The sequence below is a fragment of the Microtus pennsylvanicus genome, chromosome 2 (assembly GCF_037038515.1).
Source record: "Microtus pennsylvanicus isolate mMicPen1 chromosome 2, mMicPen1.hap1, whole genome shotgun sequence".
Taxonomy (NCBI): Eukaryota; Metazoa; Chordata; class Mammalia; order Rodentia; family Cricetidae; genus Microtus; species Microtus pennsylvanicus.
The window spans coordinates 136,693,800-136,719,121 of NC_134580.1; the positions used below are offsets into that span (position 1 = coordinate 136,693,800).

The window sequence follows — 25,322 nt, forward strand, 5'->3', positions numbered from 1 at the left end:
TGTAACTAGCCTGGCAGGAGAGGAAATATTTGAAAGAAAGATTTGTACCCTCCTGTTTGCTATGGGACTCCTGAAATGATGGGCCCCAATGAATCCCAGGCTGGGGAAAGGGAAAGGCCGGATCAGCTTTGGTGCCAACCAGAGGAGAAGCTTGCCTCTTGGACAGATGCATCACAACTCTGACAAACGTGTGACAGACACATGCATATCTCCTGGCTTCTGTTTCATCTTTTCTGTAAAAGGGCAACAATTCTGTAGAAAAGGCCCCAACCAACCTGCGGTCTTTCTCTCCATGGTTTGGCGAAGTGTAAGCAAATCCATTTTCCTCTATCAATCTGTGTCTTAACACATTTTTTAAAGGAAGATTTAAAAAAAAAAAACTCAGAGACTCTTGTAATAGACTGAGAACACATTGAGAAACAGTATTTGACTTAGACTGTATTTGAAATGAACTGCTGCTTCTCCTGAGCTGGTAATTTCATCCACTGGCATGAATGCTTTTGTTCTCAAAGTATGTCAAACACACCCTCTCCACTGTTTCATATTCCCACAAAGTTTTAGGAGCACATTGGTCCATAAGGCACACTCTTCAACTAATGAAGAATTTAAAAACTGAGAGAGCAAAATTATGTGCCAAGATCACACAGTTTACCGCACTGGACCCCGGCTATCCCAAGTTTAGCATGATTTCCTGCCCTCCCATGACTTCAGAAATACTTTGTGTAAGCACGTTCTAGGGGTATAGTCTGAGGGTAAACAGTCTGAGCTGGGGTGAGACAAGGAGCCGTCACTGCACACGGTGGAACTATACAGAACACATTTGGGTCATTGCTGCATGTGACAGAAAGAAGAAAACAAAGAGGGAGAGAGGGAAAGAGGGAAGGAGGGAGTGATGCCCACTGGGTATCATTTAGCACCTGCCACACAGAAGATGCTGAAGAGATGCTGGCCAAGGAAGAAAGGGGGAGAGGAAGGGAAACAAAACAGGAAGATGACTGTAACTGGGCTCCACTGTCACTAAGAGAATTTCTTTTTTGGGGGAGAAGAAGGGTGAGCTGCTCTTTGGTCTAGGAAAATATTTTAATGGATTTTTTTCCTTTATGCTTTTTCAATGTAAAAGGTGAGACCCAGTAGGTAAGATTCAAAACAAAAAGAGTTAGACAAAGGCAGCAGGAAGAGAAGAAATTGTTTTGTATAATAGAGCAAAGGAAACATGGGAGTCATTCCTCGGGTGCTGAGGGTGTCACTTGAAGACATTAAAGAAGACCCAGGACAGAGGAGAAGACGGAGAGACATGTGAGAAACTAGAACCTTAAGAGTCTGGCTAGCATGCTTCATAGTTGGGAATCTACACGATAATAGTGTCGGTTTCAGGCACTTGCCATACTTTGCTAGGGTTGTTTGTCACCCCCTGAGCTTTTGAAATAACTACAGCATGCATTCCTATCTTTCATACTAGAGATGCTTTGGGAGTGAGGGGCTTGTAGGGGTACAGGGATGACCAATGCAGGAGAAAGGAGGAAGAAGAGAGAGCGAGCACAGCAGTCAGTGTGCTGCATGGCCTGGGTGGAGCACGGTGAGAACAGCATAGAAGCAGGAACACAGGGCCAAGTGGTGAGCAGGAAAAAGCAGGCACACCAGGCACTATTGGCAGTGGAGATGGGCTGGCTATTCTATAGCGCGTGGCAAGAGGGCTTGAGCCATTCTACCGTCAGAGTGAAGAACAGTTGTCTCTAAAATGGGGGGATTCGGGACATGCTATTTCTTAAGTTCAATGTCTAGGTTCTAGTTTAAAGATAAGATGTGATTAAGTGTGCCCAGCTGGAGCATTCCCACCATGCTCCCGGGCACTGTTATTGTTTATGGTCAGAGGTCAGAGGCAAGACTTTAGCTCTCCAGATACTCACAGGCTAGTCTCTTACCTCGTATTCCTCCTTGAAGCCATAGCCCTGGCCTCTCTTCATCTGAGTGATGTGTTGGAGAAGGTCGGCCACTCGGATGGCAGGCTGGAACTGGTCCCGGGGATAGCTCATCTCCACAGGGTCGCAGGTCCGGTAGGGGTGAGTCTGAATGGTGAGGGTAGGCTGGGACAGCTCCCCACGGCTGCCGTCTGCTTCAAAGAGAAAGAACCAGGACACACTCTAACTTTGGGAGTCTTGTTCTTTGCACTCCATCCCCACCCCCAGCGTGGCCTGAGGAGGGCAGAGGGAATGAACCGAACACTCCGCCGGTTAGGAAATTATAGAAAGACAAAAGACACTGCGTCCCTGGCTTGGCTGTGTGCACAGATCTAAATAGCGAAATAACAAACTGTATACGTGGATTTCCTTGGTTCATTTCAGTTTCAAGGGCTTATTATTGATTGTGCGAAGACAAAGGGACAGTTTAGTGACTATCCCTTGCCTGTCCTGGGCCTCTTCTCTAGGCTTGTTGTGTGCTTGGCTAATACCAGCCAATCCCAGAACTAGTAAGAAGTCAGGCTTTAGGGAGCTGCAGGCCTAATGTAATGTAAACTGTAGGTAGGTTCAGTTGCTTGTCTGCAGGTGAGGAGAGTCTCAGGTGCTTGGCTAGAAGATCCATGCGACTGCTTCCAGGCTGGCATGTCTGCGGTCTGATTTCTCTCCTAGTTTGTTTCCTTTGAGTTGTACACCGGGATGAAGTATGGCTAGTTTTGGACTCCCAATAGGCAGCAGGGACTCTACCTTCCAGCCACGCCCTGCAGCAATGAGCTCTGTAACAGAAGCCACCTTCATCACCCTGCCGCCTATTCTCCCCTTACTACCACTGACCCTGGAATGTCCCTGATCCCACCCTGCAGATTTCTCTAAATGTCTTCCTTTGCTCTCACCAGAAACGACTCTCATGTGCCTCCTACGCCACACCCATTGATATGGTAGTGGGGATATATATACCTCAGGTGGTGGTGATCACCTAGCATGCTGCAGAGCCCCAAATTTGGTCCTCAGCATCACATAATACTTGGTTTGCATAAGCTTGTTATCCTAGATATACAAGTGGGGAAACAGGAAGATCAAAAGTTCAGTTACCCTCGACTAAATAGTAAATTTGAGGTCAGACTAGACCACATGAGACCCCCCCCCCTCTATATATATGTATATAAGTCTATGCCTTCCCCTCACAGAAATTTCTACGGAGCTCCTTTAAATACTTTCTGTTGTTTGGTCACTCTGGAAAAAGTTTCTCCTTCCCAGAATCATCTAGGCTTGGCAAGTTCACATCCTCTAAAATACTCTGACAGTCTCTGCCTTGGGGCCATTTTGTTTGTACCATACAAGAGATAAGACCTGCCAGATGTGGCAGTTGATGGGCACATCCAGATGTTCTCAGACACTGAGGCCCCCACGCAGACATCCATGAAGCCTGTGCCATGCTCATTTCCTGAGAGACTTAGTATATATTCCAGAGCTTTCTGCAACTTGTCTTTTTGAAAGCCATATCCCCCTTAGCCTGTCTTTCCTGTCACAATAATCCATCAGACAGGCTCTCCAGGAGAGCACAATACAGTCCAACATCAAAGTCAGTTCCTCACAAGACAGGATACTGGGGAGACATGTGTGGCCTGCAGAGTGACCAACTGGCCACACTTAACCTAACCCCTCTTCGGCTTTAGTATTAAAAGTATAATGTCTAGGGAACACCCTCAGTTCTGGGATCAGAGCCTTGGTTTCCCTCATGTGCTCATCTGTATTGAGTCGGGGTCCCTTCTGTCTGACCCCACCTGTTACCATCTCCAGGGGGGACAAGTGATGGCTTTGATTAGCCTGAGCTTGAGACACTGACTGGGCCACACCTCACCAGGAGCTGAAGTATCTGTGTGTCGCCTATGGCCTCAGCATTTTCTGCTTCAGTGCAATGAGTAGACAAGACAGAGTCGGCCTTTGAGAATTAGCTAAACTATCTAACAGACAGATATCAAGGATACAAGTTCACACACAGGAAAGAAGGGTTACAGTGAGATGCTAAAAACCTTTCCTGGCTGCACTGAGAATATTTCCCACTTTTTCTCCCACGATTTGGCAATAGCTTGATACATCTTCAATAGCACTGATTGAATGTAACTCCTGGCACGTAGTGGGGTTGAGTCCCTGCTAACGTCACATTCTTGTGATTATGCATTAGACTTATGAGACCCCATTTCATCCAAGGAGATTTTTTAGACAGTGGCAAAGTAGGAAAAAAAAAGAGTCTACACTCAAAGCTTGATGGTTGAGAAGAGAAAATACTTAGAGCTGCCTGAAGCAAAAAGATCAGAGCCTGAGAGATGGAGACACGTTTAAGAGCAGAGAGGCGGACATAAAGAAGAACGGTGGGACCGTGCTGTGGTAGACAATGGGAGGCAGATCCAGAAGAGCTGAGAATGCAAGGACTCTTAAAAGGAGTGGGATAGTTTTCTTCTATAATTTTATTAAATATATTTTTTGGACCGTTGATGAGAAGCCAAGGACAATGGCATGGGGTTTTGATCCTACTTCATGTTCTGGCTTTGTGGGAGCCTAGCCAGTTTGGATGCTCACCTTCCTAGACATGGACGGAGGGGGGAGGACCTTGGACTTTCCACAGGGCAGGGAACCCTGACTGCTCTTTGGACTGGAGAGGGAGGGGGAGAGGAGTGGGGGGAGGAGGAGAAGGGTGGGAGGAGGGGGAGGGAAATGGGAGGCTGGGAGGAGGCGGAAACTTTTTTTTCAATAAAAAATTAAAAAAAAATAAAAAAATATAAAAAAAAGGAGTGTGATACCGTTGAGGGTTCTGCAGAAGAATCCCACATTTTAAAGACTCACACTCCTGGCCGTAGGTGTCCCAGCTGGCATGCATTGGAAACACCCTTTGCATTGGAAGCATCCTTCCAGTAGCGCTCCTGCGGTGGTGTCATGGGACTGGCGATGGAGGTGACATCAAATCAAACGCCAGAGCCCTTATTTCCCAGTTAAACACCATTATGCGGATGCCACCGAGATATGCCCTGCCCCCAACTTTCTAAAGGACTCCGGGTGCAGGCTGCACGGGGAACCAGCTGCCTGGCAGAGGCAGGCTTCCTTGGAGTTGGCACCTGGCAAATCTTTGTGAGACGCCAAACATTTCCAAACTGAAAAGGCTATCAATATGGATATTTCCCCCCAAACACATTGCTAGACAGACTGTAAACTTAGTGTCAGCAAAACCAACAGTGGAATGGAAAATAAATGCATTTGGAATTTAGCAACTCGTATTGCTGCAACATTTGTGATAATGCCGATGCCAGCACTAATGATGCCACGAGGACTTGGAACCAAGGGATTTTCAAGGTTTATTAATTCAACTGGTTGGACTCCCTTTTCCGATGTATCTTACCTCACCTATTCCCTTATTAACCTTCGATAATGCAGAAGTGATGTCTTTTATCACACCCCATTTCGCCAGACGCACTATGCTTAATTTTCCGTCATTAGGTTTAATGAAAACCCAATTTCACAACTCACTTCTCTCAGGCACCTACAAGTAAGGCTACGTTTTTTATCAGCACCAATTAAAAAGCGTTATGATGTTCCTATTCGAGAGGGAGCCTTAAAACTAATGTGTGAGTCTGCCGCAAATTCAACAAGGGCGCCGGAATTCACACGCTGCCCATAAAATGTAACTCAAACCAGCTGGCCCAGGGAGAGGCCATTTGTCATTCTCCCTCCTCATCAGACCCTTCGTTTTCAGTCTTCCCATTCATCGGTCTTGCATGTTTATGTATCATGTAATAATCGCGGTTTATTTTGCACTTCCTATGTAACTGCTACCCGAGCCTGTGAATGGCTCTTCTCTCATTACTGTTTGCAGGGAGCTTGTGGGGTGGGTTCAAGGGTTTGGGGCACACCAAAAAGATTTTGGATCAACAGTTACCTGTCTCTCTGGTTTCCTCTCTTCTCTTTCTGCAGCTCTTCTTCCTGTCTCCATGGATTCTGGCATATGCCCCCCTCTCCTATCGCGTGCTCCCAGCCTCCCAGGTCTCCCTGTTGCTCGGTCACACTGTTCCACTCTCTTGATTGCCACTGCCACTGCAGCGGTCTAACAGAGGCTTCCTAAATACCCGTCTCATACAAAACACATGCTAGCTACACATTCACGTGGCAGGGGGGCGGGCAGGGTGGGCAGGAAGATGTGCTGCAGCAGAGATAAACACACCAAAGTCCTTGCAGGGAGAGAGATGAAGAGATAAGTTGTTCACAAACAGTTCTAACCAAGCTAAGCAGGGACAGGTACTCAGGAGACAGCGGATTACGTGCTGCAGGGTTAGGAGCCATGGAAACCTGCCACACCCTTCATAATTCACCTCCGTGCCTCTTGCCATCTCTATGTACAATCTGTGTTGGTACTGCCTGATAGAACTTTCTGTGACAAGGGCAATGTTTTTTTTCCCTCTGTGACTTGCAATACGGCACCCATTAACTCCACGTGGCTACGGAGTGACAGAACGGTGGCTAATGTGACAGAGGAATTGAACTTTAAATTTTGTTTTGTTTCACTGGAAGCACCCTCATGTGGGACCTCAGGACATGACTCACTCAGCAAAGTGCTTGCCGAACTGCATGGCTCCTGAGATTGATCCCCCAGAATCAACGTACAAAAGCCAGGCAAAGGTGCCACGCACATGGAATCCCAGGGCTTGGGAGGCTGGGGATGGCTGGAGCATGCTGGCCAGTTGGCCTGGCCAAATAAGCAACCTCCAGGTTCCATGAGAAGTTTTGTCTTAAAGAATGTTAGAGTAAGATATCCAGTGTCCAACTCTGGCTTCCTACACGCACACATATACCTCCCCCCCTACACCAACCCCCCCCCCACATGCACACATGTGCTGTGCCCACACACTCACTCCCCATTCAAAGACTAGTGCAGGGATCTATGGCAGACTGTCCAGAGGAAATATGGTGCAAGCCACGGATATAATTGAAAATACTCTTGTAGCAACATTAAATAATATTTTTATAAAAGAACACAGGCCATTTATTTCAACAGTGCATTTTTTTTAACCCAACATATCCAAAGAAATATTTCAACGTAGGCTCAGTGTAAAATTATTAATGTTGTCTCTTACGTTCTTTACGGATAGCAAAGCTTTGGAATCTAGTGTGTACCTTTCACTTCTGGAGTAGTTTCAGTCAGCCTGGTCATATTTCCAGGGCTCAGCAGACACTGGTGACTAATGGCTACTGGGTTAGACAATGCAGGTACTCACAGATATATCTAGAGCCAGGTAAAATCCTAACAAGAGATTATTTAGAGCTTGAGTGAACTCTAAACAAAGAGATATTGGTCTTGTGTGAGACAGCTCTAGCCCAAGCACTCTGCAATAAACTTTGGACAAGGACAGAAGGGCTCTATAGTTTTGCCATTCAGCAGGGCAGCCATTGGCCACCTGTGGCTATCGAACACCTAAAATATTGGACAATGTGGTAGAGGGCACACATGTGTAATGTCAATTACTTTAAATGTAAGTAGCTGCATTTGGATAGCGGTTAATCATCTTCTAAACTGCATTAGAAATGATAGTAAAATACACAGTCATATGTGTGTGGGCTTTGTTTCATTTTAGCCTTGGCTAAAATGTTTGCAGAACTATTTCAGAAATGGCCAGTCTTGAGCCTGAAAGACGCTGAATTTGTGTCCTGACATAACAGGGCTGGAGTCACAGGTTGGCTAGCCACATGTCTGTGACCTTGGCCAAGTGACAGATTTTCTGAGCCTCAGTTCCTCCTCACATTCTCCTCCATACAGGAAAAGTAAGTATGAAGACTCAAAGACACAATGCCTGCTACCAAGTATTCTAATAAAATTATGTACAACATCCCACTGGTACATGGGAATTCACACGGTGGTCTTTGGAGTCATCTGTTGCAGCTTCCATATGGTTTGAATGACATCCCCAAAGGTTCACGTGTTGGAAACACGGCCTCCAACGTGGCCATGGTGAGAGGAGATGAAGTCTCCTGGTGCTGCAGCGCTGGAGATGGCTGTTAGAGAGAGCATGACTGACCTGTTGCCTTCCACGGACTACTTTTTCTCACCACCTGTATATACTTTTGCCATGATGCCTTCCATCATGCCAAAACACAGCCAAGGGGTCCACAGGGACCCTCAACAGAGAGCAGAGAAGACCACTTTGCTTGGGATCCTCAGTGTCCAAAACTGACCTAAATGAATTTATTTGCTTTATAAATTATCTAGCCTCAGGTACTGTGTTGTAGCAATGGAAAACACTAATACAGAAGAGTAGCTTCGCTCTCCTTTTCTTGACTTCTTTCTGCTCTCTTTTGTTCCCACTGCTACTGCCAGGTTCAGTTTCTTCTGACAGGAGTGCTTTATCAGTATCCTAATAGACATTAATACCCTAATATCCTTTTCTGAATTTGTAGCCTTCTTTATGCAGACAGTCAAGTCAGCCTTAACCAAAGTCTTCACAGAGTCAAGACAAAAATTTCTGAATCAGCCAACCAAATTCCTGTAACTTCTGATACCACTATCATTTTCTTATTTCATCTACCAAAACTCTTCTCAAATCCATGTGCCTGTTAGGGCAGGAAAGCACAGAGATTAGAAGGCAAAGAGCTAGACTGCTTGCTGGGAGCACAGAGTCTGAGAGGAGAGAGAGAGAGTGCGAAATGAGGAGGAGGCTGGGTCACCTGCTTGGTGTGGGGGACGTGAGCAGAGCCAGTGCAGCAGGAGCTGTGACAAGAGCAGGCACCAGAGTCAAAGAACAGAACCCGATGACAACTTGGATTCAAATAGGAAATTCACAACTTTCCAGTCATGAGACCTCACGTAAGTTACAGAGAACCTTACATCTTTGCTTTTAACTGGTGGTGGTGATGTCCACAATTATATGCTATCCACCGCCACCTCTTCCCCTTATCATCCAAGAAGGTCGTTGAGAAGTTTAAATGGAATTCCATTGTGGGCAGCTTCCCACGGCATCTGGTCATCAGTCAGGGGCTTTCATTCCCTCTCTCATCAAACACCAATACAACTGCAAGATAAATTCCTAACGGAACTGAAATCTAAGTCTGTCAACCAAGCCAAGTGCCAGAATTGGGAGGAGAATCTGTGAATTATAGCACTAGCATACTTAACATGTGCACAAAGATAAAGACTTAATTGTGTCAAAATTTCTTCAGAATATCTGCAAATGTATAAAATAATCTTCCAACTGATTCGGAAAGACAGTCCCCCAGACTTGGAAGCAATTGTGGTTTCTGTGATAAAGTAGAAGATGAAGAAGTTGCCTTGTGGTTGGAAGTCATGGTATTAAAAAAGAAAACATGCCCTCTATTTGTGAGTTCTAGGATTAGTGCAGGAGATTTGTGACCCCTGAGAGAGGGACAGTCAGTTCACATGACATCTCATATCAAGTGGAAGACTTTCTGTCACTCAACGGAGTGGCAGACTGAAGTATATTTCCTTGATTTCATGTGCTTGATCAACTAAAATTGAACATGTAAAACTGAACAACATGCAGAATGTTCCCTGGTGTGCATGTGGCTTTAGGGCTGAAATGAACATGATGCAATGGACATCTGACAGTTTCTTAAGGACAGAAAAGAAGCGTCCCACTTTCCTTCCAGGCTCAGAGAAATCAAAGACCCCAAACCGAGTTTGAGAAGTAGAAGCTCCCCTGGTAGTGCTTTCTCCTCTTCCAACCTCTCACTGGAATCTTTGACAAAGGCCAAACAAGTCACCTTTGTATCCAAAGTGCTTATCCTGAGTTTCCCTTTCTGATGAGAATCCGAGCCTTTGCTTTGAGGGAAAACATGTCCTGCTCCTCTACACTTGTGCCAGGGCAAGGCTCTTGCACAGGCATGGGCATTGCAAATCACCATCACCCCTGCTTTACTTACAAGAACAGGGGCCCAAAAGTCACCAGTGAGGAATAGTCGTGGTACTTCTGCTGTGTTTACTGACAAACACTCCATTTTCTTTAAAGCTAAGTAAACATAAACAAGACAGAAATTGGATCTCATGAAAATATACCATGTTAGCCAGCAGTAAGGAAAATTGTATTCTCTCTATGTACATTTTAAACTCACAATATTTAGAAGATTAGCAGTCAGTGTTTACTCTTTACTGAAGAGCTTTCCTGTCTGGCAGGGACCCCAAATTAATTTGGGTGTCCCCACCTTCTGATATGGTTCAGGAATTTATTCCAAGACCCATGAGAAGGTCCTGATTTCCATTTATGTCAGCTGGGTGTTCTGATCTCTATTGTCAGCCCTACCCCGACAATAAAATGTGAGGAAAGTCTTAGGGACTTCTTACTGCTAAGAAGGCTAATCTAGACACCCATCTCTGTCGTTGGACACCATCAGGTCTGGGTTTGATGGATAATCACAACTTCATGATGGAAGTCAGCCTGGGGGCAACACCAATGGGAGATGAGATGCCTGGAAAGTCTTCTAGAACGGGTTCTGATGCTCGCTTTCCTATTCTGTTTTACAAGTCACTACGTTTTCATTGAAGCCAGTTTGACATGAGTTCTTCTCTTTAGGGAATGTTAGCTTACATCATAGAAAGCAAAATTGCATTTTGAAATGCGTCTTAGAAAATAAAATGCAAGAACATATGGAGAAATAAAGGAAGGGACAGATTAATAAGACACGGGTTTCTTTTTAATTGATCATGTTCAGTACAGGCTTGTATTATAAGAGACTAGCAGGAACAGTTAGATCTCATTAGGGAAGGGAAATAGAATAGTTATGAGTAGAAGGGTAGCTAGAATGGGAGCATCAAGTGGGGATTTGTGGGAAGGAATATGGGGAGAGAGAGCTAAGGAGCATTTGAGGGGCATTATGGAAACCTAATACAGTAGAAACTTTTTAAAAACATATATATATGATACTTACCTAAATGAAAATTGCCAATATTGGGGGAGACAGGGTCCCAGCTGACTATCTCTTGCTACCAACAAAGCTTCCACTACTGGAATTAGGTTATATCTAATTGAGTTGTTGGTCAAAGGGGCCCCATGGGAATCCCCAAAGAACCCAGGCTGTTGTTAAGACTCTTCATAAACTGATACCAATTCTCCATTACTTAAGATGACATGTACAAAATGCATTTACCATGATTACACAGAGCCTTCACCCCTGTGTTCCAGTGATACATTCCAGTGGTATAGGAAGCTATTCTGCATGCTCTCAAAAGAGAAACATAACCACAAATAAAGCTACAAACCCTTTGCTCTACAGTGGTGTACTGCCTACAAGATAAGCTAGGGCAATGGTAGCACAAAGCTTGTGGGGGTAATCAACCAATAACTAATTTGACTTAAGGCTCACTATATAAGTTGGAACCCATCCAACACTGCATGGATGGCCAAGAACCTGAGACTAGTTACTTCAGAGACCTAATGGTATAAAACAAAACAAAAAATGAAAAATATGACAAAATGATTCCTGATGATATCCTGCTGTATGTGTAGATTAGGGCCTTGTTCAGCCATCACCAGAGAAACTTCCTCCTGGAGCAGATGGGAATAAATACACAGACCCACAGCCAGACATTACACAGAGTATGAGAGAGCAGGGAACACTCAACCCTAAATGGGATATCTCCACTAAATACCTCTCCTCAATGCTCAGGGTACCCCATGGAAGAGGAGGCAGAAAGCATATAAGAGCCAGAGGGGATGGAGGACATCAAGAAAATAAGGACCTCTAAATCACTATGAGCAAAGCTCATATGAACTCATAGAGTCTGAAGCAGCAGCATGCACAGGGCCTGTATGGCTTGTACCAGGTCTTCTGTATTTATATTATTGCTGCTAGTTTAGGATTTTATGTGATTTCTGAGTGTGTGAATGAGTAGGTCTCTGGTTCTTATGGCTTCTCTTAGATTCTTTTCCTTCTGTTGTTTGTCTTGTCCAACTTCAATGAGCTAGGGTTTTTTGTTTACTTATTATATTCTATTTTGTTATATTTAAACAAATGAATGAAAACCTAACCACTAGGGCAAAGGTTATCAATCAAACTATCATTTATACCTGTTGGATGAGGGAAGATCAATTTTCTTCAGTGGAAGGACACTGGGTATACAGGGTGAGTCCCATGTTAATAGTTGCCTAACATATAACGGACTCCACAGATGTGTGTGTGTGTGTGTGTGTGTGTGTGTGTGTGTGTGTGTGTGCTTCAGTTTGGTACAGTTTGGTGTTTTATTTTTTCTTTTTGTGTGGTGTTTTGTTTTCTTGGTTTTGTTAGTTCATTTTGTGAGAAAGAACTTAAAGTTGGAAGGATAGGGAGGGCAAGAAGATCTGAAAGGACTTGGGGGAGCATAAGAATAGAATCAAAATACATTCAAAGTTAAATTTGTTTTAAAAAATAAAAAACTCAAGAACAATGGGAATGGGCTTTTGATCCTACTGCACGTACTGGCTTTGTGGGAGCCTAGGCAGTTTGGATGCTCACCTTACTAGACCTGGATGGAGGTGGGTGGTCCTTGGACTTCCCACAGGGCAGGGAACCCTGATTGCTCTTTGGGCTGACGAGGGAGGGGGACTTGATTGGGGAAGGGGGAGGGAAATGGGAGGCGGTGGCGGGGAGGAGGCAGAAATCTTTAATAAATTAAAAAATTAAGAAAAAGAGGAAAGCAATCATCTACAGCAAAATGTCTGTAACTGGAGGACTTATGTTCAGTGGAATGGCCAGGCAAAGACAGTCCAGAACCACATGGTTTCCCTCATCTGCGAGAGCTGAAAGACATCAACCTGGATATAAACTAATGATAACTAGAGGCTAAAATGTGTGTGGTGGGAGGTGGGATGGAAAGACCAGTTAGATTTGATCAGTGCATGCCTAATACATGTGTTCAATAGTTCACTGAATGTGATTAATCTGCACAATGAATAGATTAACCAAAAGTAAAACAAAATAATACTTTACTTTTTTCTTTTCAATATTTTTTTATCCTTTAGAATGAAAATATAAACACACAATTTCTCACCTTTTCTTTCCTTCTCCCAATGCCTCCCATGCACCCTCCTCTCCCACTCCTTTCAAATTCATGGCCTCTTTCTTTAATTGTTATGGAAATGTACAAATATATAAGTGTATAAATACAACTCGCTCAGTTCATTTAGCTTTGCATGCATGTACATTATTTCAGGGCTGGTGACTTGGTGTGGGATGATCAACTGGGGGCTCATCACTGGGGATGATGGTTTCTCCCACTCTCACCAGCTCTTAGTTGCCTATAATTCTTTGTCTATGGGTAGGGCCCCCCTTCTATAGTAGCATGTCTATTGGTATGGTCGTTGTTCAGGTCCCATTTAGGTAGCCATACTGTTGATATATCCTAGGTGTAGTTACAACCACAATTTAAGATTTTTACTAGAAAAAAAGAAAAGATTGTTTAGGAACCAAAAGACAATGAAATAACATTCAAAGTTAATGAGGGTGCTAGAATTTATGAGAACAAGGAACAGGCAGACACTTGTGGAGAATTAATTTGACCAACTTCGAGAGGGAAAGGCAAGGGAATGAGAACAGAGGGTCATGCATTGCCTCTGTATCTATCAGCTACTCATATGTGATCGCATGTAAAGGAAACAGAGATGCTTGCGGGGCAAAGAAAACAGACATATAAATGACAGATAAATGTGTTACTAAAGAAGAGAACAGGGTAAGTGAACAAGGGCAATAATGAAGAGCGCAATGTGAACACAGCTCCCAACAGAAGAAAAACAAAAAACAAAACAAAGAGAAAACCAACATCTTCAAGTACAGTGTTCCCACATACGATTCAAAATCAGAACATAGAGTCTGATCCAGCAATTTAAACATCATCAATGTAGAAAGACTCAGAGAAACATTTAGGCTGGAAAAAAAAAAACGACAATTGCTAAGCTAAAAGAAACAGCATTACTGTATCCTCTCTTGCCCAATTTTAAATGCCAGACAGCAGTGAAATAAAATTCTCAAAGGGAAAAAAGCCTGAATCCAAGATTATATATTGAAACAAGCTCTTTTTCAATTCTGAAGTTACAGACAGGCATTCTCCAACACTCAAAGCTTCCAGAGTTATACTGGGGGCTCTTTTCTAGAGGTTTGGGTAGGTAAGAAACAAGTAAACCAATAAAAAAAAACAAACAAGTAAATAAACAAAACCAAACCCAGCAGAACTAAGGAAATCATGTTATGAAAGAACTGAAATGTTAAACACTAAAACTCAGTAAATATAGATATGAGCACAAAAGTCACAAAAACTATTAAATAGAATGAAGAATATAACTTTAAGGAAAAATCATACAAAAACTATAAAGCAAAATTCCATGGCTAAATTTCTAATTTTATCAATAAAAGGAAATACATAGCCAGAAACAAATATTATATAAACTTCCTTATTTTTCATATTGAACAATCAATGTGTAGTATTTTAATCTTGGTGCACTTAATTAAAGTATGTAATTCTGGACATGTTTGAAAAGAGTATTTGAGCCGGGCGGTGGTGGCGCACGCCTTTAATCCCAGCACTTGGGAGGCAGAGGCAGGCGGATCTCTGTGAGTTCGAGGCCAGCCTGGTCTACAAGAGCTAGTTCCGGGACCGGCTTGCACCAAAAGCTACAGAGAAACCCTGTCTCACCCCCCCCCCAAAAAGAGTATTTGTGTGTGGGTAAGTCAATGATATCAGCATATAAAATGAAGAGAACACAGGTTTAAAATAGAGAAAAAAAAACAACAGAAGGAAGAAGACCCTGAATTGAATTCTATCCCAGGAGATTCTGGGATCAATATTTATGTGCTTAGGTTGGGAAGACGCCCAGATGAGGATGCTTGATGTACAAGCAGAGAAGCTGAGTTTGGATTCCAGCCTCCATGTAAAAGGCTGGCCATGGCCATCCACAGCTGTCATCCCATCACTGAGAAGGACGGGGCGGGGGCCAGGAGGATTTCTAAGGCTTGTTGACTGCCAGCCTAGCCCTAGAATTTCTACAGGCTCCAGATTCAGTGGGAGACTCATCTAAGGGAATAAGGCAGAGGTTGTGATGAAGCAAGACAGGTACGCTCTTCCTCTGGCCTCTACACACACACACACTCACACACACACACACACACACACACACACACAACAAACAACAACAACAAACAAAACTTAAACTTGTAAGTTGTGTAATAGGGCTATCATAAACCTAGATATCAATTTATAAACCTCAAGACCATTGAAAATCTCCCTGATCTCACAAGCAAACAAGAAACCAGCCTGCAGAGATATTTTCATAGTCTCAGGTACCTTGGAACAAAACCTCCTCCACAAAAGATGAACTCAGTAGAAACACAAAATATAGCAAATGACAAGTTCATCCCCATGAGGGGGGAAGCTGCAGACATGATACTGAGAAACACACATCCTAAGAATTGAAAATAATAAAACAATTGGAGACATCATAAAATAAATACATTTGTATGGATTAAAGAGGGGAGGAAAGAAAGAAATATGAACCTGTATAAGACACACAGCAGAGGCAGAGAGGGGCAGGATGTGAAAATACAAAGTCAACTTCTATAAATGAAAAATATAGTCACAGAAGGTAGAAAGTACATAAAATATGCAAAAACCAAAGGATGTGGAGAAGTTAAGGATATAGTAGAGAGGCTGTCAAGGAAAAATCTGACTCTTAACCTTTGAAAGTAGTCAATTACTAACAAACCTTTTGCAAAGGTTAAAAATATACCCCCAGACAAACTGATTAGGTAATGCTAGGTTGGTAAAGTATGTGTAGTTGGTGAGTGAGCAGTGCCAAGGAAGCCATGGTACACAGCTAAGCCTTATTGTAGACAAGGCCTGGGCCAGACAATGTGGATTCCAATGTAATGATGAGATCAGACATGGGGCTTCCTTCTGTCCTTCTCCCAAAGCTGCCATATCCACAGCTGTAATTGAATATTTAATCAGGAAATGGATGGGCCACGGCCTAGATGCAGAGACATTCTTTCCCACGGGTTTCTCATGTAGTGAAACAGCAGCCTTGGCATCCCTTTCCTGCATCTATGCTGAGGTCTGTGGACTGCCACAACATTGAAAACAAGTGTCTTCCAGGGAAACACTACATTTTGTCAGGGACTCCCCAATGGATTAACATCTCTCCCAGCAGTCCTCTAATCTAGGCTTTCACAGGACCACCACGGTCAGTTGGCTACATATGCGGCACACTGTTCAAATTTAGATTGTGCCATTCATTTGACCGTAATGCTCCTATGACCCATATGCCTCTGATTAATGATCACCAGTCTTGACTGGTAGAAGTTATCAGCAGTTGGGGTTGTTAGTTTTGTTTGGAGTAGAGAGCCAAGTGAGAAGTTTCGCTTATCTGCTCTGCAAGAAATAAGCAAATTATCAGTGTGTGGACTTAGTGTTCTAATAGCTAAGACAGAGCTGGGAAAACAGACCCATTTCAGAATTTCATTTGTGGGTCAGAGTGAATTGGAGTCCTGGGAAGGGTGTTGTGAACATACACATGGTGTTAGTGTGCATGCAAGCATATGTGTGTGTGTATTGTGTGTGTGCGCACGTGTGTGTGTGTGCGTGTGTGGAGGAGTTTATGTGTCTGTTCTGTCATCTTCTTCTTCTACTCCAACCAGATCTAACTGGCTTTATAAATGTTTTAGAAAATAATCTTCCTGAAAGGATTTCATTTGATGAATGGGTTTCACTATTAAATTTTTTTTGAAAACTTTGATTTCTCTTTTTTGTCACAATTTCATGAAAGTCAGAGGAAAAATATCAGAAGGGCTAACACCAGTGTGCTTCAGCAAGGGCTTTATACACTTAATATAATTGAAGCCAAGATGAAGGGTGTTGGGCGTGCCAGAAACCATGTGAAGGGTGTTCTGTGGTCTTAACCACTTACTGTTCTAAATGGGAAATCAGGAATAAAGCTGAAGGGTGGGTAGAGAAGCCTGAACACACTCACATTGTTGGACCACAAAGAGGAAGGGATCTAATTGCTGGCTTTTAAGATGTTTTAGCTCAATGGGAACAAGAGTCCTTTTTGTAGGATATGGCTACTGCTCTATTCTTGCATGTGCTCTATTCATTTTTACTTTCGGAGTCATTCATGTTAGAAAATAATGGACCTGGAAAAATGCTGAACTTTCACCTGCAAAAAAAAAAAACCCTACAGTACACAGTGAAATACCATTTTAAAATGTTGTGCAAACTAATGAAAAATATAGCAAAAATACTGGCTGGCAGGAAATGGACTTTGGGGGAGTACATGGTTTGCTAGGGGACACAGAAGTATGTCAAGGAAGAAGAAAGTATAAGGTTGCTGAATGTCGTAGGGATGATTATCACTGAGAATTTCTGTAACATCAATCCGTGGCTGTGACATGCTAGTACAAATCAAATCTGCAAAGAAATGCGAGGAATATATCTTGGTCAGTAATTTGCTCCATGCGGAAGAAATGAAGACATGTAATTTGTACAGTTTTGATATTTTTGTAAGCACAAAAGGACAACTTGGGGGTGGCATTTAGGAAGCATTTATGTATAAAGAAAGAATGAGATTATATGAGGAAGGGAATGAGTCATAGATAAAAGGATTGATTGAAGCTGCGCGCACAAGGGACTGCAGATGGGACCTGATGTCATTGCTGCTTTTGATGGAACAACAACTAGCATAAAAAACAACTGAACAGTGGAGGATTCATGTTGCCTCACTTTGTTCCAGATCACTGCTCCTAGGACAGCCTGAGCTACTTATCCTTAAAGAGAGATCTTGTATTGGATAGGACTTGGTGGTTGTTTGAATGAGAACTGCCTTATGAGGCTCATATAATTGAATGCTTGGTATCCAGTTGGTAGAACTGTTTGGGGAAGACTAAGAGGTGTGGTCTTGTTGGAGCATGTGTGTCATTTGGAAGCTGACCCACAGACCCAAAGCTGCAGGATCTCTACAACACAAGGCAATAATAGGATACCTATGAAGAGTCTTAGTGTGGGCCCAGCATCAACAGTGTAGTAACAGAGGTCTCAAACCAGAGCAATGATTCTTTGCAAGGAACACTTGCAAGTAAAGAATATGGACAAAGGGGTCCATGGTGTGATTTACACCGTAGCTTCCATAGCAAGATTTTTTTATTTTTTTTCTCTTTTAAATTTTTCTTCCTTTTTTAAAAAAATTATTTTATTTGTGGGGAGGTACAGGATAGGAGGGTGGATGTGGATGGGGACATGAATGGGGTCAAGATATATGATGTAAAACACACTTTGACTAAAAAAAAAGAAGTGGAGCCTCATTGCAAAGAACAACTTCTACTCAGCTCATTGGACTAGAGTTGCTGAACTGGTACAGGCTTGGAGCTTTCACTCCTATATCTCTTTGGCATGAGAAAGTAGATACAGAAAGAGAAGCCTGGACACCAAGCCAGCCACAAAACCCTCTACCTATAGTCTGTCCTGTCTACAAGATATGCTGAGGCCATGTGGGAGTGGTCAACCAAGTTTTGGTTTAACTTGAGGTCCACACCACAAGAGGGAGACCATGCCTGGATGGCTCAGAGAAAAAAAATCAATGAAAGATTCTTAATGAAATTTTGCTACACTCATAGATAGGTGTCTTATCCAGTTGTCATCAGAGAGGCTTTCTCTGGCACCAAATGCGAGCAGGCATAGAGTCCCACAGTCTGACATTATGTGGAGAGAGAATCTGAGTTAGAAGTCTCCATTGGGTCCCTTCCTTCAGAGATTGGGGAACCTTTGTGGAAGAGAAAGAGGAAAGACTGTAGGAGTCAGAGGGGATGGAGAAACCAGGAGAATATGGCCCACCAATTCAAATGAGCAGGGCTTGCATGGGTTCTATGGGTTCACAGAGACTGAGATGGCAAGCAGGGGACCTGCGTGGTCTGCTCCTGGTCCTCTGTGTGTACATTGTGGTTGTTAGCTTGGTGTTCTTGTGAGACTCCTAACAGTGGGAACAGGTGTGTCTCTGATTTTTTTTACCTGCTCTTAGGACTCTTTTCTCCTATTGGGTCACCTTGTCCAGCCTTGATATGAAGGTTTTTGCTTTGTCTTATTATATTTTGTTTTGTCACTTCTGGCTTTCATCTCTTGGAGTCCCGCTCTTTTCTGAAGAGGAAATGGGGAAGGGTGGATCTGGGGGAGAGAGAAGGTAGAGAGAGGCTAGGAGGAGTGGAGGGAGGGGAAACTGTGGTTGGGATGTACCGTTATGAGAGAAGAATGTATTTTTTAATAAAAATTCATTTCTAAAGGAAATGTAGATGGCTGAGTGATGTACAGTAGAAGGAAGGGAAAATGTCCTGACGTCTGAAACTCTCTTTGACATGCATAATCAAATCAAGATAGATTAATGGATAGGGAACTAGATGACAAAATAAGTCTTGTAAAGTTTTAACAGAATAATCTAGGTGATGATTATCCACGCTCCCCTCCTTCTGAATAAAGACATCAAGAAAGACACCCTTGTCTGCTTCCATCTGAGAATCCTGCATTATATTCTGACAATCACATCACATTCATGAATTACAGTATATCTCTTTGGACACATGTCATCTTCATGAATGGTGAGAGTGACTGACTGACAGCCAAACCGTCTCATATCTGTATCCTTTACCTTACTGTAAACTCCATGTTGGCAGATGCCACATGTCCGGAGTGTAGCAGTGCATCTCTGTGATCCGACTTTAGCACCAATATCTTGTTTTGTCCTTTAACTTACTGATAAACACCACAGGGAACTGTCTACTGTCCTATGTTTCCTGTTTCTATTTCATCTGTCCTGGCAAGTGTGAAGACGTGAACAAGCCACATTGACTTCAAAATATACATTTCTCAAATGGGCTGCTAGTGATTTTAATTACACCTAGACCCAATATCCTTCTCACAGAGTAAATATTGCCCATTTCAGTGTGACTCCAGCTTGGGCTACACAAGATCTGAAGTTCCTCATTGGTCCTAAAGTTATTGTGCACACATTCAAAACTACTGAGCTCAGGTGTGTGTGTGTGTATGAGAGAGAGAGAGAGAGAGAGAGAGAGAGAGAGAGAGAGAGAGAGAGAGAGAAGATTTTCAACCTCCAGAACTCTCACCCTGACAGCAAGACAGAAACAATGGACTTTTAAGCAATGCCTCACTCGAAAGAAATGGGATTATTTTCTCTCTCTCATTCATCAAAATTGTAATAAGACAAAGGCATGTAAAATAGTTGCAGAGTAATATTTAGCTAAACTAGAAAATTTCAGTTTTGACAGGTTTTACAATCTCCAGCCTGACAGGTGACTTTGCCTTTTATTGATGGGTAGGAAAGAGAAAATGAAATGGCTAACCTTGCCTGGGAGAGAAAATGTAAATGTGTAACAGCCATTTAATGAGTCTTCCATGGTACAAGGTCCCAGGTAGAGAATCCCCATGTCCATTTCAAATTGTACCCTGGATACTTAGGTAGAGTTTTGGGTGCAGTTAACAGTTCAGGCAAGACAACTTGGATAGAGTAAAAAGAACAGTTTGGGGATTTCAAGACCAGCGTCTTGATCCTAGGTTAATCTACTGAATTATCTAATTTTTCTTACCACTGTGCATCTTAGTTTTAATTAATAAACTGAATTAGATTAATGCATCCTGAGCTTTATCTTATATCTCTGTGATAATTTTAAATGACTCTGGCTATATGGATCTGGCATGTGGCTTCAGGATATGCATCTTTAGTTACCCTGCAGTGATGATGAGGATGCGGGCTGTAGACCACACTTTGAGTGGCAAAGGACTGAACAGTCCATCAGGGAACTTCCAAGAAATAAATATAATTGTTCTCACAGAGTGTTCTGCAGTTGCTCATAAAACTGAGAATGCTTCCTTTCTGCTTTCAATAAATGAATGAAAATGTTTCTTTTTGATATTGTTCAAGCATCCAAAAGCTGATGGTTTTACTTGAGTAAAAAAAAAAAACTCTAATGGTTAGAACTAACAAAACATTGTATATATCCATTTCAAAGATCAGTTTGGCAGGTTCTCAACTGCTGAATTGTAATAGCTAATCACTATAATGTCAGTCTGGTTTGACCTACATAATAGACCCTAAATCCTCAGAAGGATTAACAGTCATTTGGGGAGCACATTAGATACAGAGTATGTGACTCCAAACCCAGGAGACAAGGATTTCATAGCGTTAGATTGGTATCAGTCATATTTGGGAATCACGGTTATAAACATTTTATGGTAACTAAGACACGTTTCATTCAATTACTATTAAAAAGATGGTGGACATCTGTCTGTCCTTCAGCCTGCTTGCCAGTCTGTTTCTTCTTCTCAGGGTAGTGAAGGTCTGAAAATCGTGAGGAAATTACTGTTCTAGGTAGACAGTCTCTTCATAGTTGCCTCTGTGGGAATCTCAAAATTTTTAGGATTATTGAAAATAGCAAGGAGGGGGTCTGGTCTGTAGCACATATTTTGTTTTGTTTGGTTTGGTCTTTCCTGCTGAGATACAGCAGAATAAGCAGAGTAAAATCCTGGCTCCTATTATACTACTTATTAGCCAAAGGAATTTGTATAAACTATTAGAACTTTTTACTTCGTAAACCATGCACTGATTATCTGTTGTTGCATTAACAAACAACTCGTTCCAAACCCTGAATCTTAATATAAAACAATACAATAAATAATGCTATTTCATGGGCTCTGCAGAAACCATAAAATATGAATGTATCTGAGAGATTGTTCCATGACTTTCATAAGGTGGTACTCAAGTCATCCTCTATGACAGTGGTCTCACCTGAAGACTCGTTTTGAAGAAAATCTGATTACAAGTTCATGCTTATAGTTTCTGGTGGGTTCATTTTCTCATAGAACATTGGCATATGAAGCTGAGTTCCTGGATGATATTTACTGGCACTTTCTTGCTGACTAGATCTCTCCATAAGGAAACTCAACACCATGGATGGCTCCACAAAGAGCATGAGAATGAGCAACCAAGACAGAAATCACAGTCTCTTTAAGACCTAATCTTGAGAGTGACACATCACCATTTTCTCATGCCATAGTCTAAACATTAGAAGTCAGTCACAGATGAACCCTGCACTCATAGGAAGGAGAAGAGATGATGATACACTGATATAGACTAGAAGGCAAGAATCACTGCGGACATCTTAGAGGCTGTCAATCACAGATCTTAACGTTATCCCATAATGTTCTTGTGAGAGCCTAATGATACAAGATCAACAAAAACTCATACACTTTCAAAAAATATACAAGTGTTTTCTTTATAGTCATTCATTCCAAGAAGGTGCAAGCAAAGCTTCTAGCTAACTTTGCTTAACTTTGCCAGTTCTCCTGTTCTATTTAGTAAGTTTCTAATTTACAACAGGTTCTAAGCTACACCCTCTTGACGTTTTCATAACATTTTCCAGCATCTAGTATTTCAAGGGAAATAAGTGGTGTAATTTTCCTGATGACATGAATTGGCACTGACAGCAATCTTTAATCGTTAAAGAGTTAACAATGTACTTTGAATTACTTTGCCCAGATTTAAAAAAATTCATTTCTTAAGTAAATGAGTTAACTATATAATTGACAGTCAATTCCAGCAATAAAGCACTAATGAAGTGATTCTGCTAAGCAAAAAGTGTGATGTGATGGATTTGCTAAACAACAGCTTACCTAATAAATTTCCATGCTAAATAAATGACTTGGGATTGTGACTAAACCCTCTGCACATTCTGGTCAGTCAAAAAAAAAAACAAGCTCAGAAAACAGTGATGGAAGTGACTAAGTCAATCAGCATCCCTAGCAGCCTTAGACTGGGCTCCCTGCCTAGGGGGACCAAGAGAATGCAGTCTGACTGGTGTGGAAGTGTCAGGTTCTAAGGGGAGGAGGAAATCAGGGAAGTAGCCCGGTTCCTACCCTGGGTGACTTGCTTTCTGCCTTAGTGTCTTTGTTGCTATTTGGAAGAATCATGGGTCCGATATCTTCCCAATAGTGTCTTTTGTAAGTATCTGAATTCAGAGAAGTACATATTTCTCAAATATACTACTGTTTGAACTAATACATTAAGTTCACACAATAATGAACAGTGAGGGTTTTTAGTTATTAAAACCAGGTTCTCAAGACCCTCAATGCTAAGACAGGATCTTGGGTTCCTTGCTTTTCCTCCAACACATCAGGTGCGCATGTCTTGGAATCCTCTAGCAGAGATGGTTTTATAACACATCTCCTATCTTCCTCAAGTCTTTGGTCAGATCCCATCTGCTGCAAAACCAAACCCTTGACTACGTGTGAGCCTAACCTCACTCAGCCTGTACCATGTTTCAGGGAGTTTGCCACTTCTAACTTGTCACTTAATTTACTCGTCTCTTTTTGTTTGTTACTCATTTGTCTCTATACTTCTTGCCACTACTGAAATGTGGCCTTCAGAAAGACTTGGAGAACATTTTTTTCTATTTCTGCTTTATTCGCTGATGTGGTAGAAGAACCATGACATGCTAGCATATAGTCAATAGACACCCAAGACACATTGTTGAATGAGATGATGTCAACAGCACCCTGAAAAGTTTACTGAACTCTTAAAAACAGAGTAAGGAATGGATCTTGGGATTTGAAGATGTCACTGTCATAAGTGGGCCATTATTTCAGTGGTCTTGAAAGTATGTGCCAACTTCTCACTAATTAAAAAAGAGGTCAATATCGTAGTAGAATCATATGCGACCAAAATATTAGTTTTCAAACCAGCTTTCCCACTTGATAGCTGTGTGGCACTGAAGAAGTTACGTAGTCTGTCTGAATCTCAGTTTCTACCCTTGCCAAAGAAACTTACTATTAATTATAAGTTTATAATTATATAATTAATATTAAATACAATTAGTTGTTATTAATCATAATAATCAAACTTCTTATTAATTTTAATTATTAATAAGATTATTATTCCATTAATAATCACCACCTCACAGATTAAGAAAAACATTCTATAACATAAGACAGGATCTTGCATAGTTCTTGAAACATAATTGGGACTCATTAAATGTGAGTATCTTTTATATCATGACTTAAAAGACAATGCTTAATCTACAAAGTGAGGATGAATTTTCAGATTATGCCAGACATTGAGAAGATTTATAAAGACATAAAACACATAATCTATGACTGGGGAAGGATTAAACATTAGACGTGTAAACCCTTGTAAAAGGCAGAGAGAGACATCACAGGTGGAGGGCAGTAAGGTCCACAAAGTGGTTCTGAAGAGTATTTCTGTGTGATGGAGCCCAAGGACATGATCAATTGGGGATGGGATCTTTAGAACTAATGACAAAGACAAAGATCCCAGAATGACAGCTTCCTCAGAAATGACACACAAAATGCCCCAGATATCCTTTCCAGACAAGTATAATAGCCTCTTCTCTTTCTCCACTATAGGGCTAAAATCTAAGACCAACTTCAGAAATCATCTCGTCATCAGTCCTTCATACTTTTTAGCAATTCATAAGAATAGTTGATTGAACACCGAGTAATTAAAAGTGAACCATCGTGGCTCATCTTGACTACAAAAATTAACAAGTGATTCATTCAACACATAATTATCTATTATCCATTCTATACCAAGAGCTATCCTAATCTTCAAGAATTCAGTTGTGACCAAAACAAAAGTGAATGTTCTATATGCTGTGATTTTTGCAGGCTAGTAAGGATGCTGATATTTGCCACAAAACACTGAGAAGAATAAGCAAGCATTTTCACACACAGCATTTCTGACACACACTGAGAAGCAAAGTACACAGCACCACTATCTAATTGTGATGCCTATGATCACAATAATGACCAGTATGGCAAGATATCCCTAAAGGTGCAATAGAAGCATTTATATCTGGGTGATAACTGACAAATATCTAACTGAACTTAAGACTCTTGCAATAGAAAGGAAATCATGTCTAGTACTAGAAACCTAGCCAACTACAGGGGCTAGGGATGTCATGGATCAAGTGTAGCTCTCACCCCAAATCAAAGACGCTTTTCTTTGAAGCAAATGGAGATGATTACAGAAAACCACAACTGGTCATAAATGCATAGATCAGCTGATCAGAGGGAGCTTTGTCCTAATGGATACATTTATAACACAACTTCTGCAACTACGGCTCAGGAGATATCACAGAAGAGGGGGTAGAAAGACAGCAAGAGCCAGAGGACCAGGAGGTCATATTATTGAGCAGCCATATTGTTGAGGTAGCATGAGTATAGCTTCCTTGTCATTTCTAGAAGATAATATGGCTGCCTAAACAAGACCTGAACAATAGGCATGCTAACCTGGAAGGGAAGTCTCAAAGGTCCTTCCTACATGAAAAAAAAAAAAA

General features: G+C 41.9%; 1 protein-coding gene across 13 annotated transcripts in view; it reads right to left on the reverse strand.

Moving 5' to 3' along the window:
* Positions 1-25,322, reverse strand: part of Ptprt (protein tyrosine phosphatase receptor type T) — a 1,058,455-nt gene that overhangs the window by 77,233 nt on the left and 955,900 nt on the right. For 8 of the 13 annotated variants that reach the window (XM_075962946.1, XM_075962941.1, XM_075962944.1 and 5 more), the window contains one exon: positions 1,923-2,113. In XM_075962946.1, the coding sequence (XP_075819061.1) occupies positions 1,923-2,113 (191 nt within the window). The remainder of the gene's footprint in view (positions 1-1,922; positions 2,114-25,322) is intronic. The other 5 variants (XM_075962945.1, XM_075962938.1, XM_075962943.1 and 2 more) reach the window with 1 other exon arrangement.